General features: G+C 38.3%; 1 protein-coding gene across 2 annotated transcripts; it reads right to left on the bottom strand.

Annotated features, from left to right (window-relative positions):
• Positions 1-262: 262 nt before the first annotated feature.
• ttll11 (tubulin tyrosine ligase-like family, member 11) lies at positions 263-17,050 on the bottom strand. Of its 2 annotated transcripts, none has more exons than XM_056746672.1 (9): positions 15,486-17,050; positions 11,399-11,498; positions 10,342-10,478; positions 7,849-8,424; positions 7,021-7,116; positions 6,681-6,796; positions 5,177-5,413; positions 3,437-3,543; positions 263-1,284 (listed from the first exon to the last, which is right to left on the bottom strand). In XM_056746672.1, exons 1-9 carry the CDS (start codon positions 16,011-16,013, stop codon positions 989-991), a joined length of 2,193 nt encoding a protein of 730 aa, XP_056602650.1. In that variant the 5' UTR covers positions 16,014-17,050; the 3' UTR covers positions 263-988. The 2 variants fall into 2 exon arrangements, with proteins under 2 accessions (XP_056602650.1, XP_056602651.1); XM_056746673.1 differs by having other exon boundaries at positions 10,342-10,475; positions 15,486-17,048.
• Between the last annotated feature and the right edge of the window lie 620 nt (positions 17,051-17,670).

The following is a 17,670-nucleotide window of genomic DNA, read 5'->3' as shown; positions in this document are numbered from 1 at the left end:
GGAGTTGATACTGTTTCATTGTCATATAAAACCACCAACTTTGGTTCATTAACGAATTGACACACCTGTCAATTCTACGATCACTACCGTAATTCTTTTATGGACTAAAAACTCAAAATAAAAAATAATCATTTTTACCGTTGCAAACGTTGTTTTGCAATACTTATGTATAGTATGTGTGACAAGTTTGACATTTATTGCATAAAAGTATAAAAACAACACAAAAGATTTATTTTTAAATGAAATCTTTATTTAACATGTCCATCAAGTACAAGTTTTATGTAGATGCCTGCAGTTTAAAATTAATGTAAAATTAAAATGGTTTAATAAGGAATTAATACATGATTATCATCTAAAATATCTGCTTGATATTCTTTTTAGATTTTATACCTTATATTACTTTTCCATACAGTGAAATATCTCTCAAAATGTTTCATAAACAAAATAATGGGTACAAATGCAACTTTCGTAACTGTTTAGTGCACTTTGCGTTATATTCTGGTATCAACACCATTCCCTATCAAAAGGCTCCCTGTTGTTTTGCTCAGTCAGTGTCAGGTGGCCATTTCAGTAGATAATTAGCTGCTTTTCTGAAGTTAAGTAGTATTTGAACAATATGCTGTCCCTTTAAGAAACACCTTATCTTGCCATTCCTGATGTATTCATGGGATGCTCTGTTATCCCTGCAGTGATTCATTTCAACAAAAGCATCTCACAGTACCGTAAGGTTGAGTGTATATGAGCAATGCAACCCAAGTCACATGCTCATGCAAATTGTCCAATCATTTAGCACTAAAGTGTTTTATCTAAAGTAGTGATCTGACCCATGTATAAACTTCTTTAACTATTGCACAAAGCTGAGAGTCAATGAGATATCCATATCCGGCATTCTGTCATTTAAAATAATCCGTTTATTTCTCGTTTACTTCAATACTTTACCACATATTCCTCATAACAGCTTACAAACACTCGATTCAAGTTATGATTGTCAGTTGTCTGTGTTTCCCTTAGCAGAAGGTTGCAATGGCTGATGCCTTCGATGGGATTGATGTCGGCACGTCACAGAAGGAGAGTTAAGAGTGGGTGGAGCTGAACAGTGATCAGAGGCGGGGTTAGCGTTTGTGTGTGATCTGTGAGGGCGTGGTTTCTCTGCATGGCCCTGCCCATCGATGGACGACTCGCACACCTCCAGCAATGAAACAACCTGCTCTCGAAGGGGTAAAGCTTTGAACCTGCGTGCTGCCAGGTAAAAAAAGGCCTCAATAAATGCCTGAAGACCCATCCCTGAAAGGAAGAAAGACGGAGAGAGAGCGTTATTTTACCTTTTTAAAATTGCAATCCCTGTCAGTTTGAATGGGAATTGAAGTGTATGACTAGTTACACAATGGAGTTTGATACTTATGGTTATGGGTTTAAAAGCATGGACAAAGCTAATGCAAACAAATACTTTTACTAACAATAAACTAAAAAAACAAACCCAACCTCACTTCAGTTCAGATATATGATATTGACATTTAAACACTATGCTCACCAGAGGATGACACATTTGAAACACAACTAATGATATTTCAGAGCTGTAAACTGGAGGGTTTAGCGATAAATCAGAAGTACACTTCCACCAGTTCAGTTTGTTTAATTAATGGACCTTCAGTGATGTATTATTTAATACACAGTTTCAACCGTATCTCAACGGTGATAAAAACTTTATTACTGTATACAGCATATTAATTTTCCCGCTAAAAACTTAATCCACAAGCTTAGATCGCCACCAGAGATTTCTCAAGGTCATTTCTGCGTCTGAGTGATGACGGAGAGAAGCACATACAGCAAAGTTGAGACTAAAGAGAAAATTTTAGTGGAAGATACTTGAACTTATACAAAGGATTTCAGAGGCCTGGGGTGTTAAGACCTGAATGTGGTCACAGATCACTCGCCCAATACATACACCGACCGTTAATGAGCCCTTGCTGAGAAAAACAACATTAAAATTGAGGTGGCATGCTGCGCTGGTCAGAAATATGGCCGCGTAGGTGCACGTTTGTACAGTTTTAATAGTGATCGAGTGGATGGCATAAGCAATAAGGAATGTTGACCAGAATACAAGTTTCAGGCATCGTTAACCAAGACAAAAAAATCCTTTATTCACCCTCATGTTGTATAAAACCTGTATATGATTCTTTCTCCTGCAAAACAAAAAGAAGAAGAAGACATGTATGGACACACAAGTGGTGTTATGTACACACAATGGAAGTCAATGGGGTCCAATTTTGTTTGGTTTCCAACATTCTTCCAAATATCTTCTTTGTGTTCTGCAGAAGAAAGAAAGTCATACAGGTTTGGAATAACCTAAGGGTGAGTTAATTATGATTTTGGGGAGATCTCTTTAAGGTTTAAGATGACTGATGAAATATTAAATCAATGAAGCAGACTGAATACAATGTCTGACATATAATGGACAACTATAGACAAATAAATAAAATAGCTTCAAAAGTTATCAGCATTTCTCATTTAGTTAATGCATTGAAGGGACAGTTCACCCAGAAATGATTTACTCCAAACATGTATAAATTTATGTTTGGTTGACAACAAAGAAAGATATTTAAATGAATGTTAGCATCTGACAGTTCTGGGGCACCATTGACTACCATAATAGAAAGAATATATAAATGCATGCATACAGAAATTGATGTAAGAATTTTCCTTTTTGGGTGAACTTTCTCTTTAATACAGATCACAGCAAAGCACTCTCTTTCCTTATCAGGCAAAAACGGTTCAATCCCCTTTTAGACACCCACTTCTATAATTTATAAATATAAATCTTATTACCTTTCTCTCACCATGTGCTATAATCCTTCACATCTATGTGTGTGCGTATCTATGTGTGCAAAAAACTAATGACTACGTTCGACGCAACCTTGCAAAACGTTATGGAATTCAACCCACATCATTCCGCTGCGGCCATTTAGGAGGATAGAGACTCGAGTATATATTCATTTTCATTTTTTGATTAGCAGAAGCAAGACACGGCATACATTATTCATTTCTTACGTTCTCCCGAGAAAATGATGCTAGCGTGACCTCAACCTAATGCACCATCAGTGCTCATTTCAAATCAAAAAATTCTTCTGGGCACATTAGCTTTGCCACACACAGAAAAATGTCTTCACTTACAAGTGTCATTTCAAAGTCTGAGCGGAGCGTTAGATTTGTGGTTATCTGGCATTAGTTGATTGGTCATCCATTTTCCAATTTACAAGTACTGTGCAAATGAATCTAGAATTGAATGTGTTTGTCAATTATCTTCACATGTTGTGGAAAATGCGTGATGAATAGTTGCAAATGTGTGTTTCAATGGATGTTTAACAGCGTTTCGATGGTACGCTGGCCCCCGGGCGTGAAGATGTTCTCTAAACTGTCATGATTGGTGGGCGCTTGCCTGCTTCTCTGGAGTCAGGGAGTGTTCCAGCGCAGCGACGAGTGATGTCGATGTAAAGGATGTCTGCTGAAGCCATGGAGAAGCTGCTGTTGCTCAGCTTGCAGTTCCTGAAAAGACTCGCGTTTAGTGGAGTATGTTACAAATTAAGTGAGCACCTGAATATTGAAAATGTAGACACCTGAACTAAGAGGCAATCCGAAGGAAGTCTGTAACTGAAATGAGCCATAACAATATGTGCAAATCAAATTTAAGCCTCAAACCAAAAAGTGATTCCAGTCTGTAATAAATAAGGATCCAAGTGCAGGATATCATTGATAACATGTCACTGATTAAAGCCACACTATTGAACTTTTGCTCACGGCTCCCCCATGTGGTTGATAAGCGCAATTGTATTTTACCTGTGTCACAAATACAGTCACCATATAAGCTTCCCCGTGGGAACTTTACACCATGTGAATTTGTTGACTAAACGTATGAAACCGGCGAATGCAGAAAAGTTGATTGGAAACCTTGTCGCACTCTTCCACAGGCAGGGAATGGGCGGAGCTTTGTGTACCTACCCGAACACAGAGTTTACAGGGTGTGGTTGTAGCTGCTATGAATTCATACAGTTAAAGGGATATTTTCCCCATGAATCATAATTTCCCCGTCTTACTCATCCTCAAGGCATCCTAAATGAATATGATTTTTTTCTGGAAGAACAATAAAAGTCTTTGTTATAATCCGAAGTTTTTTACTTCCAAACGGTAGAATGGGAGTGGATGGTTGTTGACTTTTTGAAGGTCCGTAAGTGCCTCTATCGATCAAAGAACTGCTCGACACGGCTCTGTGGTCTTAACAAATGTCTTGTGAAGCGAAAAGATGCGTTTGTTTAAAGGAGATATCCGTGGTGACAGTGCTATTAATGTTAGTGTCTAGCTTCCGTTATCCCTCGGGCTGCGCGCGCACTAATGCTTGCTTTCGTAAGTTCCGGTGACGAATGCGGCATTTTTCGTTTTGAGCCAATAGGATGTCGCTCCTTTAGGCGAAAGCTTTTGTTACTATCATTTGCCAAAAAGCAAGCATCAGTGCGAGCACAGCCCGAGCATCGATTCGCTTCATAAGACCTTTGTTAAGAACACAGAGCCGTGTCGAGCAGTTCTATGATCGACGGAGGAACTTTTTGGATCTTCAAAGAGTCAACTACCATCCGACCTATTCTACCGCTTGGGAGTAAAAGTTATATTAACAAAGTTAATTGTTCTTCCAGAAGAATGTCATATTCGTTTAGGATGCCTTGAGGGTGAATAAAGTAAATATATCCCGTTTAGAGTTGTTCTACCAATTAAATAATTTTAAGGTCTAAAAACTACAAAGTGTTGCTTTAAATAACATAATATAATCATTAATTTTATCATTCACTTTTTTTAGAAAAAGTTTTTGCAGAGTTTGAGGCGTTTGAAGACAAATAATGTTTGGGAAATACATTTTTGTAGTTTCATTTTATGATTCAAACTGAAAATGCACAGTTCCATGTGTTCATTACTGCTATACTCTACAGTGCATTTACAATCCTGTTTGTAATTCTATTATACACTTATGCATGTATGTAGTAAAAATGATATTCATGTGCATATGTTTTTTTTGCTGACTTTTCCAACAAAGCAACTTACACTGCATTGAAGACACATTTTATCAGTTCGTCTAGAAACCAACCCCATGACATACTGCCACATATTACAAGTTGAGCTGATGACTTACCGTATGAAGGTGCGAAAACCGGTCGGACCCAATCTCATTGTTCCTTTGACTCCAAGGAAGCGCAGGAAAATGGTGGCAATGCGTTCAACAACCCGCAGATAATTAAACTGCTTGGTGTATTTAGGGAAGACTTGCTTTAAACACAGCGATGGAAGAGAATCTGCCAGGCCTTCCTTCTCATCCCTTTCTGCATCCATGACAATAGCATCCTCAGGAGAACCGACACCCAAATTTGTGCTGTTGGCATAGAGACAGATTGATTGACAGATACACACACAAATAAAGACTTGTTTTGCTGTCAAACTTCAAACAGAACACCATTAAAGCACATATAAGAGGTCCATACAATGGTCTGTGTTTGTCAGTTTCTAACACAACAATTGTATGGCTTCCGAAGACTTTCACAGTGCTTTCTAAACTGTCCCTGTACACTATGAAATTCAAAGCTATTCCTTTAAAAGGTCTGGATATGGGAGTAGCCAAAAACTCCAATTTCATACATGGATAAAGGTGAGATGTGTCTTTGAATTTGTAACTCTCAGGACAGCACTGCTTTGAATAATATACTGAAAAACAGTGTTTTCAGTCAAACAGAAGGTTTGGTATTTTAGTTTGAGTCAAAGAAAGACATGAGATAAAAAGACTACCTTTGGATTTACTCATTCTTTTATTCAGATTTTTATCCTAATTTGAACTCATTTTTGCTTTTGTACTAGTTTACCATATACCATTTAAAAAATCTGAAAGAATAAAAAGAAGAATCCGTATAAATTATTTTTATTAGAATACTGCATACAAAAAAAAGAACGGAAATTCACACAAACTATTTGTTTAGGTTATGTGATGTCATCGGTTTGTCTCCTCAACCATACAGGATGTCAATATGCATTGTCAAATAGCTAGTTAGTTAAGTCAATACTAATTAAAAACAAAATGTAATTTATACGTAAACTTATACATAGAATGCAATTTACTAGTCTCACAACTTCACGCACTCACAAAATAACTGACAGGCGTGAATTCAGAGAAATTCACACTTTTGCCAATTTCCAGTTTTGTGTCAGAATAACTAAAACACATAACTGTCCTTAAGAAGAATGTGCACACTGAGTCTTTTGTACTCTATGGACTCAAACTAACAAACTGTATGTCTCCATTACACTTTTAGCTGACTCCACTCTTTCCATTAAACAATAGTTGCCATACCTTTATTTCCCCCCAGGCCTATACACTTAATAAAGTTTAAGTGCACACAGCATGTGTCTTAAATAAACTGTGTACGTACACCAAACTACTAAAAAGTGACCGTTCAAGATAAACAGCATGACACACACACTCGCTTACAGGTCATGGGGCCATCTACGTCTCCATGACTGAAACAGAAAGAGGTAGACTGACACAAGAGTGAAATTCCAACGGAGTTTCATTTTTCCGGTTTATGACGCCATTGTTTCACTAAGACACACACACGAAAACACACATTGCACCAGTCTCAGTGACTCACACTCCGTACTGTTTCCTCTGAGCGGGGTCCATGAGCCGCAGTGTGTCTCTGATCACTCCCACTTTCACCTCTTCATCGACAACACTCGGAACATATTCAAACACACCAGGTGACACCTGCAACAAACAGACTGATGCTTATACCTCTGTTAAACACAAGTGCAGTCATTGTTAAATATAATGACAAGATTTGAGCATCAGTAGCTGCCGGGAGAAATTGACTTCACAAAGTAACTCAAAACTGAACATGATGAACTCTGACCTGCGCATGACGGTTCTCATGTCGGTGGCTGTTTATTTGAATCAAACTACATTGTATGAAGAAAGATGAGCAGCCTCACCTCCTGTTCATGTTCGATCCTCATGCTGGGATTAGAATTGACCTCTAGTAAAATAGGCTTCAAATTTTTCATCAGCAGGATGTCAAAGCCCAGGATCTACAGTAGAGATCATTTTACTGTTATTTGCAATGTTTGAAATCAACTAATAGTTGCTTTTTTACACTGCGCTTATCCCCAGGTTATCTTCATTCTAAACCCCTCTTTTAATCCCGGGTTAACGAACTTTTCACACTTGTAATTTTGAAGCAGGGTTAGCACCGCTTCTGCAGGATGATATAACCAGACGCTTAGCAACGGACACCCAATCAAAAATGAACAGCGCTAACCTCATTTCACAAGCTGTGTACAGTCACAGAAACTCCATGTGCTGTGTAAACAATCCTTTGAGTTTTTTATCAATTTGAGTATGTAACGTCTTAGGAGGATTCAAATAAAAAGGAGGAAATGTACCTCCTACTATCACTATCACAACCAAACAGAAAGGAGCAAATCATTATTCAAAGCTGTGACTAGACAAAAGCCTAAAGGCTACTTAACAGGGGAACAAGTGCTTCAACATAACCCACCAAAACATATTCAATAGGAAATTCATCACTACAGGAAAGAAACTTGTCAAACAATTTAATGGGGCCACAAATATCTATTTGTTTTATTATCCTCGTGAGGACATACCAGAGAATTGTTTTTAAACTGACCTAAATGTATTTTCTATTGCCTAACTTTTGTTTTAATACTGGCTGGTACTTACAATCTACCTGAATATTATGCACAATGGAGGCTACACCTGTACATACACACAAAACAATAAGAATTCATATGCAAATATACCTGAAAACATGTAGGTCCTGGTTTGCCTGGTGGTATATCAGCTTGATAATGAACTTTCAGTTCAGGCACAAGTGCAATTACTGTCTTGATAACCAACGCAATAATGTCCGACCAAACCTTCTTGATGTCCACTCCTTTAGATCCCAGACGATACAGAACGCTAGAGAACGTGCGTTTACTGCCTGTGTTGCAGCTGTCCGAATGGACAAAGTTTCCACTGTGCACATTAAGGGAATAGTTGGTAAGGTGCATAAAAACATGACTGAGGTTCTTCTGACTGGGCTCCTGGTAGGGTTCCGTGCAGAACCTGGTCAGACCCTCTTTAGCGATGTACATTTCTAAAGGCTCCAACGAACGGACCAGAACATACAAGCGGATATCAAACTTCAGTTTATCGATCAGGAGGGGTTTTTGGATGTATTCTTGAACAACTGCTTGTTTGACCTGAGAACCTGAGATAACCCGAAGGTCAGCAGGGTCCCGGATGAGGTAGATGCCGTCGCCCTGGGAACCGTTGTCCGGTTTCACAATGAAAGTCGGCTTCAGGGTGGAATCATTATCTTTCAGGAGACGAACCTTAACAAAAGGGATTTATTAGTAAACAGATTTATTTGTTATGTCTTACTTGTGATACAGTTCTCTAAATGATACACAAAACATACAAACATTACCAACAAAATAAGATCATATTAACCATGTTTTCAACTGATGCAAAGGTTAATTGAAGAAAATCCATAACAAATGTACATGCTTAAATCTAGTCAAATGTGTGGAATCTCCAGCAGGTCTCTGCTGCCCTCTGCGGGCTTCTTTTAAAAAGTATTTGCCGACTAACACAAAAAGGTTAAATGTACAGTAAACACAAATACAGACAAGTCTTTGTAAATGAAGAGGAAAAATAGTGAAAATAGTCGATTTAACCAAGTGATTTAATCTCTTCACCAGTTTAAGATTAAATCTTCTGTAAGAATTCCTTCTTGGACATGTGGAGGGGGCTTACATATGCAAATCCTGTAACTATAGGATCTTGTAACAAACTTGTCTTTGTCAATCAGTTGACGCTGGCCACTAAACTGCTTATGTATTGTGGCCATTCCAGTGTCTGTTGAATATCTACAAAGTCAAACCTCAGGTGTTTATTAAAGTGAATATAAACTTGTTTTCTTTACAGTATTTGAGGTCTGAAAAATACAGAGCATCTCATTTCTCCAGTTTTCTTTTTTTGCGAATAAATGCAAGTATAAACTATATTTTTATTTGAAATTTGGCAGAAATATTGTAAACAGTGTACAGAATAAAACAAAATACATTGATACATTCCTATAAATAGTAAATCCACAAAAATGACCCGCTGCTGCATATATGGCATCTGTTCTGTTTAATAGATATCCACAAGAATGAGTCCTCATCTTTTTTCCAGCTTTCATTTTAAGTTACTTTACAGACTCTCTGTATGTGGGCTGTTAATCATTCTCCAGGAACGGCAATCTTATCAAATGGAATGACAAGCTTATCAAATGTCTACATGACACCACTGTGAATACGAGTGTGGCTGAGGAAAAAGTGAGCCGCTGATGTGCCAGGAAAATGTTTACATATGCAACAGAAGTCATTTATGTCTAAATCACTTAGATATATGCTTTACCGTGGCACTAAATGACCAAACTTGTATTTAACGTTCTTTACTTTAGAAACGATAAAGAACACCATAGTATCATGATTTTTTACCATGGTTTTTAACAAATGTTTTGTTAGTGGAGATAACTTTGTCTATTTTCTAATTTGGGTAGGGTATAGTTCCCCTGTAAACACAAAAGAAAATATTCTGTAAAAACCTAAAAACATTGGCCACCATTAACTTCAACTGTATGGACATAAAACCACACAGACATCTGTCAAAATCGCCTTTTGTGTAGTGCAGAAGAAAGAGTCAGATACAGATTTAGGGTAAATAAATGATGATAGAATTTTTATTTGTGTGTGAACTGTGCTTTCAAAATTAATGTCCATATTTCTTTAAAGGGATAGTTCACCCAAAAATGAAAATTCTGTCAACATTTACTCACCCTTATGAAATTTCATAACTGGATAAACTGCTTTGACCCGATGAACATAATGTTAGTAATTTTCAGTCAGGGGACATCATTGACTACCATAGTAGGAAAGTATTAAATGATAGTCAAAGGTGCGCTAGAACTCTTTGTTTTCCTAAATTCTTTACAATATCTCAATATGTGTTCAACAGAACAAAAAAACTATATTTTTTTCCTACTATGGTAGTGTAGTGTCCCAGAACTGAAAATTGCTAACATTCTTCCAAATATCTTTCTCTGTGTTCATTGTAACAAAGAAATTTATACAGTTTTGAATTAATCAAAGTAAATGATGACAGATTTTTCTTTTTTGGATGAACTATCTCTTTAAGTTTGGAAAGCATATAGTCTGTTCTAAGTTGAGTTTAATACTCTAGTGAGGACTCCTTTATACAGGTACCTGTGTGGAGAAGAGCTGGTATTCCTCGGGCAGTATCCAAGAGCGCGGATAGAAGTTATACTCCTCTGGGAACAGTTCCTGCATAGTACGAACCGCACGGCTCAAGTTGATCTTTCTCAGCATCTCTATCATTCCTGCTGACCAACATGAGAAATCAATGAGATATTACACAAGCGCCAGGCATAGACAATTTACCTTTATTGTATATTGTTCTCTTCGTATTGAATCTATTAGATCTAAGAAGTCTATCCACAGCCATTTCAATAAAAAGTATCAATGCAGGGCCTAATGGAACCCAATAGCTTTATATCGCACAACACACACACATGCACTGATTGGACAGGCTGTCTGTATGAAAGCAACAGTCAATATAGCTATTAAAACAGATGTACATCCAACCCATAAGTCAGCACTTTAGACTCTTTTATGACTTTACTGAACAGAGAAAGATACAGTTTAAATGATTAATAGCCTTCCCTTTAAAGGTCAAGAAAATAGAACAGACTGAAAATTACTAGAACTCGGATTACAAAAATTAATTTAATAATAAGATATTTCTCACCCTCAAGTTGTTCCAAATCTGTATAAATGTCTTAGTTCTGATGGAAACAAAAGAATATATTTTGAAGAATGTAAGAAAGCAAATTGTTCCTGGGCACTTTTTATTACCATTGTATTTTTTTCCTATGGTAGTCAATGGGGTCCAAGAACTGTTTGGTTACAAGTATTCTTCCAAATATATGTCTCTGTGTTCATCAGAACAAAGACATTTATACAGATTTAGAACTCGAGGGTGAGTAAATGATAACAGAATTTTTAGGTCTCAATTCTTAGCCATGGAACAAAAATAAAAAAGTTATTTTAATAAAAGTATTAAAGGTTGTCATAACCCTGCCATTTGTATTCTATTATACAAGAATGGTTAAATGAAAAAAGGCCATCCTTTATTCTTGCTGTAAACTGTTGTGTTATTTGCAGTATTATTAACTTTGTTCATGTTGGGTTCTGAGTAACTTGTGAATTGTATTACTATGGAAAGTGTTTTTGTCAGGTTCACCTGGGAACTTGTTGACTTGCCCTGAAACGATGTTCTCGTTGTCATGAAAGGAGACGCCATGCCAGTAGATATCACAGGCTGTCCGCCTACCTATCGGAAACTGCCGAATCAGAAGGAATAAGAATGAGACTTAAGTCAAAGAAACAGAAGAGAGCTATCACTCAACACAATAAACATGTCGGGGTTTTGAAAAGGTTGTAACAACCAACGCATTTATGACTAACTGTACCAGAATCACAAAATCAACTCCACGGTTGCGTCCGAAATCACATACTGTGACAGTAAGTACTGAAATTGAATAAGTACATGTCAACCGTTAAACAGTATGTTCTATATAGAATGAATGGGAGTAGTATGAAAACATTTCGGACATACTGTGTCCGCCATGTTTTATGGTCATGTGACCATATAACAAAAAGCGGTCAATATCGATTCTGGACTATTTCTCGCCCACTGTTTTTTTCATACTGAGGTTTCAGACACTCTTGTGACTCGTACTCATTTTTGACTATAGAAGTAGGCGATTTCGGACGCAGGGCTTGTGACTCTTATGTTGTGCTCCCACCAAGCGTGAATGAAGCGTTAAGCGCAAGTGATTACATGTTTACATGTCAATGCAAAGACGCGATAGGACATCCTACAGCGCAAAAAAGCATTCAAAGCGAGTTGAAAAATCTGAACTTTGGCGAAAATTTGCACCGCGTTAACCAATCAGGAGCTTGCTCTAGTAGTGACGTGGTTATGACATAGCGAGCGGAGGCAGAAATCAGAAACAAAATGGAGGACAAAGTCATAGTTGCTATATGTGGATACCTGGAGCTGTACGATACATCTTACGTTAATAGAAAAAGGAATAAAAAGGATCTTTCTTGGAAGAAAGTGAGTGAGGAGGTCGGACAATCTGGTAAGTTATAAAACACGCTCATTACTCAATTTGAGCTATATATATATATATACACAGTATATATATATATATATATACAGGAGACTGGAGCCGCCTGGCAGAAGCCCCTCGAGTAAAGCCGAGTAAACTCAAAATGTTCAACCGCCCAACCTCGCACATATGGCGTGCTTTATTTGCGCAAGTCGCGTTTGTTGGGAACGCTCTATAAAACCTATTTTGAGAAAATGTTTCTGCTTCCCACTTCTATATGTATATCCCGACTTAGGGTTGCATTCTTGGTGACACTGATGCACTTTTACAACACAAAGGGGCGGTTTCCCGGACAGGGATATGTTTGATCTAGAACTAGGCCTTGGTTAAATTAGGAAAAAAACATTACTGGTGTGAATTTTGAGATAAAACAGTCACACTGATATATTTTAAGATACATAAGTGCAAGTTATTTTCGATCAAGACACCTCTAACATTACAATTAATCTTGGACTAGATATTAACCGTGTGTGGGAAACCCCCAGTATAAAATCTGTATCTGTTCTTAGGTTCTTCACAACCCGTGGGAGAGGACAGTGTAAGTATACTATACATAAATATATACGTTTGCTTTGATTTTCTCAGGGGCAGATAAAAGTCCATGAAGACTTCAAAGTGGGTTGAGTGTGATGAAGGTTATAAAGGGCACTAATGTAGCAAGCACTATGTGGAGTACAGTTAGGCTACATAGCTGAGCTGGATTATGTCACACTTTAACAGGCTAATGGAAAGTGAGGCAGTGTTTCTATATTAAGCACCTGGCACATAGAAGAAGCCGATATATGGCCAGATTAGGAGTTCCTACCTGTGTGTGTTTTTAAAAAGAAACATGAACGTCACTTGAAAAATCAGAACTAGCAGCGAGAAATTTCTTGTTACTTTAATTTGAAGTATAATAATTTTGACCAGAACTAACCCTCATGTGACTTTCATAAATCACTGCACTAAACTTGGAAAGTGGAAGTCATGTTGCTTTGTCTTGTTCTTCTTCAAATGCATTGTATCTTGTTTATTATTGTTTTTTATTTCCTACATTGTTTTCCACAGTTAAACGTTTTTTTTTTTTTTTTGCATTGATGTGAAACGTTTTTATTTCTTGCATTGAGTTGATAGTTTAGCAATTTAGTGGCATTCCATTAAAAATGAATGGGATCTCCACCCTTTACTAAGAGTTGCCATGAGAGGATACTGACGTGAGGACATGCCTTTTCAATCCAATCACATTTAGCGTAACCTAAATGAAGTTACTTGGAACTGCTTCGGAAGAAGACATGTCAAATAATAATAAAACTGAAAGACTGGCCGTCTTCAAAACATTTTAAACCCATATGTGGGAACGCCTACCGCTTTTAAAAAGCCTTTGGTGTGCCCGACTGGATAAATGGTGATATGGATACACTTAAACTTGAAACCAACCTTCAACAAGGCAGCTTTGTATTACATAGGCTCATAATATTTCAGTGGCGATGAGAAGAAAGGGGTGAAGACATTCATTCAACAGGCTGTCTACTTTGTCTGGCCTGCCAGATGTCATGCACCACACAGTAGATGTGCATGGTATAGTTTGACAGTGTATCAATGTATTTATGAGTGTTACGTTTTAACGTCCACATTAGATGGACGGTCAAGTGTAACCATATATGTGAGTGTTGTTCAAATTGTGTTGAAGGACAAGGTTAAGGGCTGTCAATGTCTGTTGAAATATTTAACCTAAAGGCATGGTATGCGTTTGCTTTTATTGCTGTAACCAGATTATTGATTACTCATTAATAAAATGACATTGCAATTGACTCCAATTAAAATCCCTCATGGTTAAAATAATATGGACATGTGCACATGTGTAACATGCATAAATCCCAGATTACAACCTCTCAAAACTAATAACACACGGTACTCCGGATGCAGCCTGATCGTGACATTTGAACGTCGTTTCCTATCTTAATACCGAAAGTAAACGGCTTTGCACCTTTCAGCGACTCAAAATCCTGCTTTGTGAAATGAGTTCTGACTGAAAAAAACATTGGCGGTGACCTACAGCCAATGCGAAGGCAAGATAAAAGACAAAATTAGGTTTCAGGGAGGAGACCACAACATCAGCAAGGATGCTTCCAATGTCGCGCGAGAACTCTGGGTTTTCGGCGATTTTGAACTATTGTAAACTCATGCAGTGTGTAATCTCTCGTTGCCAATCCATCGTACAATTTGAACACTGCAGCAAATGAATGATACCCCAGTCATGCAGTGTGAAAAGAACAGTAATGCAACGACTTTGAAAATCGGGCAATGTGAACTCAGCATTACATTATTAACATGCAACTGTCCCGACTGGCCAATCAGGATCAAGCATTTCAACGAGCCGTGCATTGAAAAACGTTATTTTGACATTATACATGTAATTGAAAATTCCAAGGGTATTTGTATTGTGTCAGCTGAACTTGTACAGTTACACTTTATAGTTAATATTCAACAAATATTCCGTTCATTTATTATTAAATTTCCTATTTGCCCCACTTCTCTGAAACACGCGGATTATTAACAAAGCTCATTGCTCTGAAAAGTTATGATTGGCCAGTTAACCAGTGCGTAGTGATTGGTCGAATACTGCAAGCCTGTGATGGAAAAAATATGTCGAGATCGAGAGGGGCCAGCTGAGGTGGCTCGGGCATCTTTTCCGGATGCCCCCTGGACGCCTTCCCGGGAAGGTGTTCAGGGCATGTCCCACCGGGAGAAGACCCCGGGGAAGACCTAGGACACGCTGGAGGGACTATGTCTCCCGGCTGGCCTGGGAACGCCTCGGTGTCCCCCCGGAAGAGCTGGAGGAAGTGTCTAGGGAGAGGGAAGTCTGGGCATCCCTGCTTAGACTGCTGCCCCCGCGACCCGGCCCCGGATAAGCGGAAGAAGATGGATGGATGGATGGATGTTGAAGCAAAGCGTATACAGTATAAAAAATATTATTGAAAAGTGTTTAATGGGTTGTCATTTACCTTCTTGCTTTTCCAGTCATGGAAACATAACTTTAAAATTCATGACCATCGTTATGAAACTATTAAAAATGAATTACTTTCTATAAAAAGCCAATGTAACCAATTATTGGGGGAAATGTGAACTCTTCCAATTTAAAGGACAGGTGTGATAAGTAAAATATGATCATACCTCTTTCCACTTGAGTTGCCGGATGCTGAGTTTAAGCGCTTCGAGCGATGTCTTCGCTTTAGACGAGTCCACTGTCACTGGTCTTCTCTTTTTGCCAACTTTGTTACCATCCTCTTTGACACGATGCTCACATTTCTCCTCCGTTTGTCTCTGGCATGACTCAACATGACCATTTGCCGCCGATTTAGCCTTGAAAATCTTCCCCGTCCCTTTAACTTGAAGGTTTTGCTCGTTGCTGACACGGTATATACCTGCCACGGACCTAAGCGCCGTCAGATCCGAAACCTGCCTGCTATTCACCTGTCTCGCATGACCATCCGCTTTGCTCCTGCTTTTACTCCGACTTCTTTCGTTAATGCTACTCCTGGAAACGTCCCTCCGAGAAGTGAGGGAGACGTCAGCTTGAACCGAAGAGTCTGAAGCCGGTGACGGCTGCTGCTCCTCGCCCGCGGCCTCGGTCTCCGCAGCCTCTCCGGGCGCCTTCATTTGCTGAAGCTCAATCTTCACTTTCTCAAAATAATCGCTCATAGTGAGATAATCTCTAACATTACCGCGTGGGAGGTTTGATATGTCATCTAGATTGAAATTATATAAAGTAACCAACTAGCATGAGGAGCTAACAAGGACCAAGTGATGCTGTCCAGACTAAAGCATTCCGAACAGAAAACCAGCCTATAAAATGGATAGCCATGATGCTGGTGTGAGAAGACACGCAGGTATCTTCTCCATGATCACAACCTGAACATCCTCAAGAGCCTTGTGGTTGACGAATAGCACATCACTACGATGAGTGATTCTGTCTAATCTTACGGGACAGGAGTGGCTCTTGGAATAAAAGATGCCCAGTCTCCTAGAACATGCTGCCTCGCGCATTAACTATGAAAGATGTCATGACTAAATGTTTACAACACTGAATAACCCTTAAACTCATCCCATCCTCTATATATACATAAGTTAACTCAACTGACGGCACAAATGACGGGACTCATCACCGAATTCCCTCAGTCAGTTTCGCTCAGTTTTATAGTGCCGGTGAGGAAGCATCCAATCTGGAGACAGGGCTGTCACAAGCACTCCTTTCAAACGTACGTTACTCCGTTCAGTCAAATGAAAACATGAGCATATGACGTGCATTCGGCATGGATATATTCGATAAAATGTGAACGAACTGGTAGCGCACAGAGAAAAGTGACTCCCGTATGCTGTCGCTGCTGATGCTGCCCTGCTGGTGTTTTGGTGCTGTTTACAACGCAACGGACGGAAGCCGTCTAGGTACATGGCAGAAACATATTGCTTCGGACAAACGGTATTACGCGAAGCAAAACAAAAAAATCAGTGAACATCACAAATTATATTATTGGCTTGCCAATTTAAGTAAAATTCGTAACGGTAACTTTGCAGTACATGTTTTATTCTACCATGCCCGGTAAAAAGTACATTTTTTATTTTATCATCCTTAATGTAACTTGCTTCTATATTGCAGCAGAGGGAGCACTTGTGTCATTATTGAAAAATATGTTCTAACTTGATCTCATGATACATGTTTGTTTCATTAGAGAATCCCTAGTCTTTCATTGTTTTATACCAAGCTAGACTTTTACAATCAATATATCCTAAAGCTAAACCCTCACACACACGTATCTGTTGAATTAGACAGAATCTATGTCGTTCCTTCTTATAAACCTCTTATGCTGATCTTACTTATACATAAAATAAACATAGTTTATACTACGCTTATTGCTGACTCTTTAGACAAAATTGCTCTCTCTCATTTATTCACACCAAAAGTCACTTTGGTAAAAGCATCTGCTAAATCAACAGATGTAAATGATAGAGAATAGCATGACTGGTAAAATAATAATAGATATAATAAGCCTTCATATTAGGGCTTTTTAAATAACTAACTTTTTTAGTTAGCGGTTCCTCAGCTCCCATGGCCTAATGGGATAGAATAATAAATCTGATGCATACTGAGAAGGGTATTTATCCCAACCAATCCAGACGGGGGCACAATACAATCTAGCAGAACTGGGTAGTAACTGATTACTTGTAGTCGGATTACGTAATCAGATTCCAAAAATCAAGAATTTGCAGTTCAATTATTTTACATTTTAAAATACTTCTTATCAAAGTACCATTACTATTTTATTGTTACATTACGTATATTTTTTTGAAAGCCTACCAC

This window comes from Triplophysa dalaica, chromosome 4 (genome assembly GCF_015846415.1).
Source record: "Triplophysa dalaica isolate WHDGS20190420 chromosome 4, ASM1584641v1, whole genome shotgun sequence".
Taxonomy (NCBI): domain Eukaryota; kingdom Metazoa; phylum Chordata; class Actinopteri; order Cypriniformes; family Nemacheilidae; genus Triplophysa; species Triplophysa dalaica.
Note: the sequence above shows the minus strand (reverse complement) of the source record. Positions and strands in the feature narration are given on the sequence as shown.

Excerpts from the sequence above, each read along its gene's own strand:
- ttll11 (XM_056746672.1), bottom strand. The coding sequence starts at position 16,013 with ATGAGCGATTATTTTGAGAAAGTGAAGATTGAGCTTCAGCAAATGAAG. Across the intron at positions 8,425-10,341 it reads ACCAGCTCTTCTCCACACAG|GTTCGTCTCCTGAAAGATAA; the intron begins GTACCTGTATAA and ends CCTTTTGTTAAG. Across the intron at positions 5,414-6,680 it reads CAGAGGAAACAGTACGGAGT|CACAAATTTGGGTGTCGGTT; the intron begins GTGAGTCACTGA and ends CTATGCCAACAG.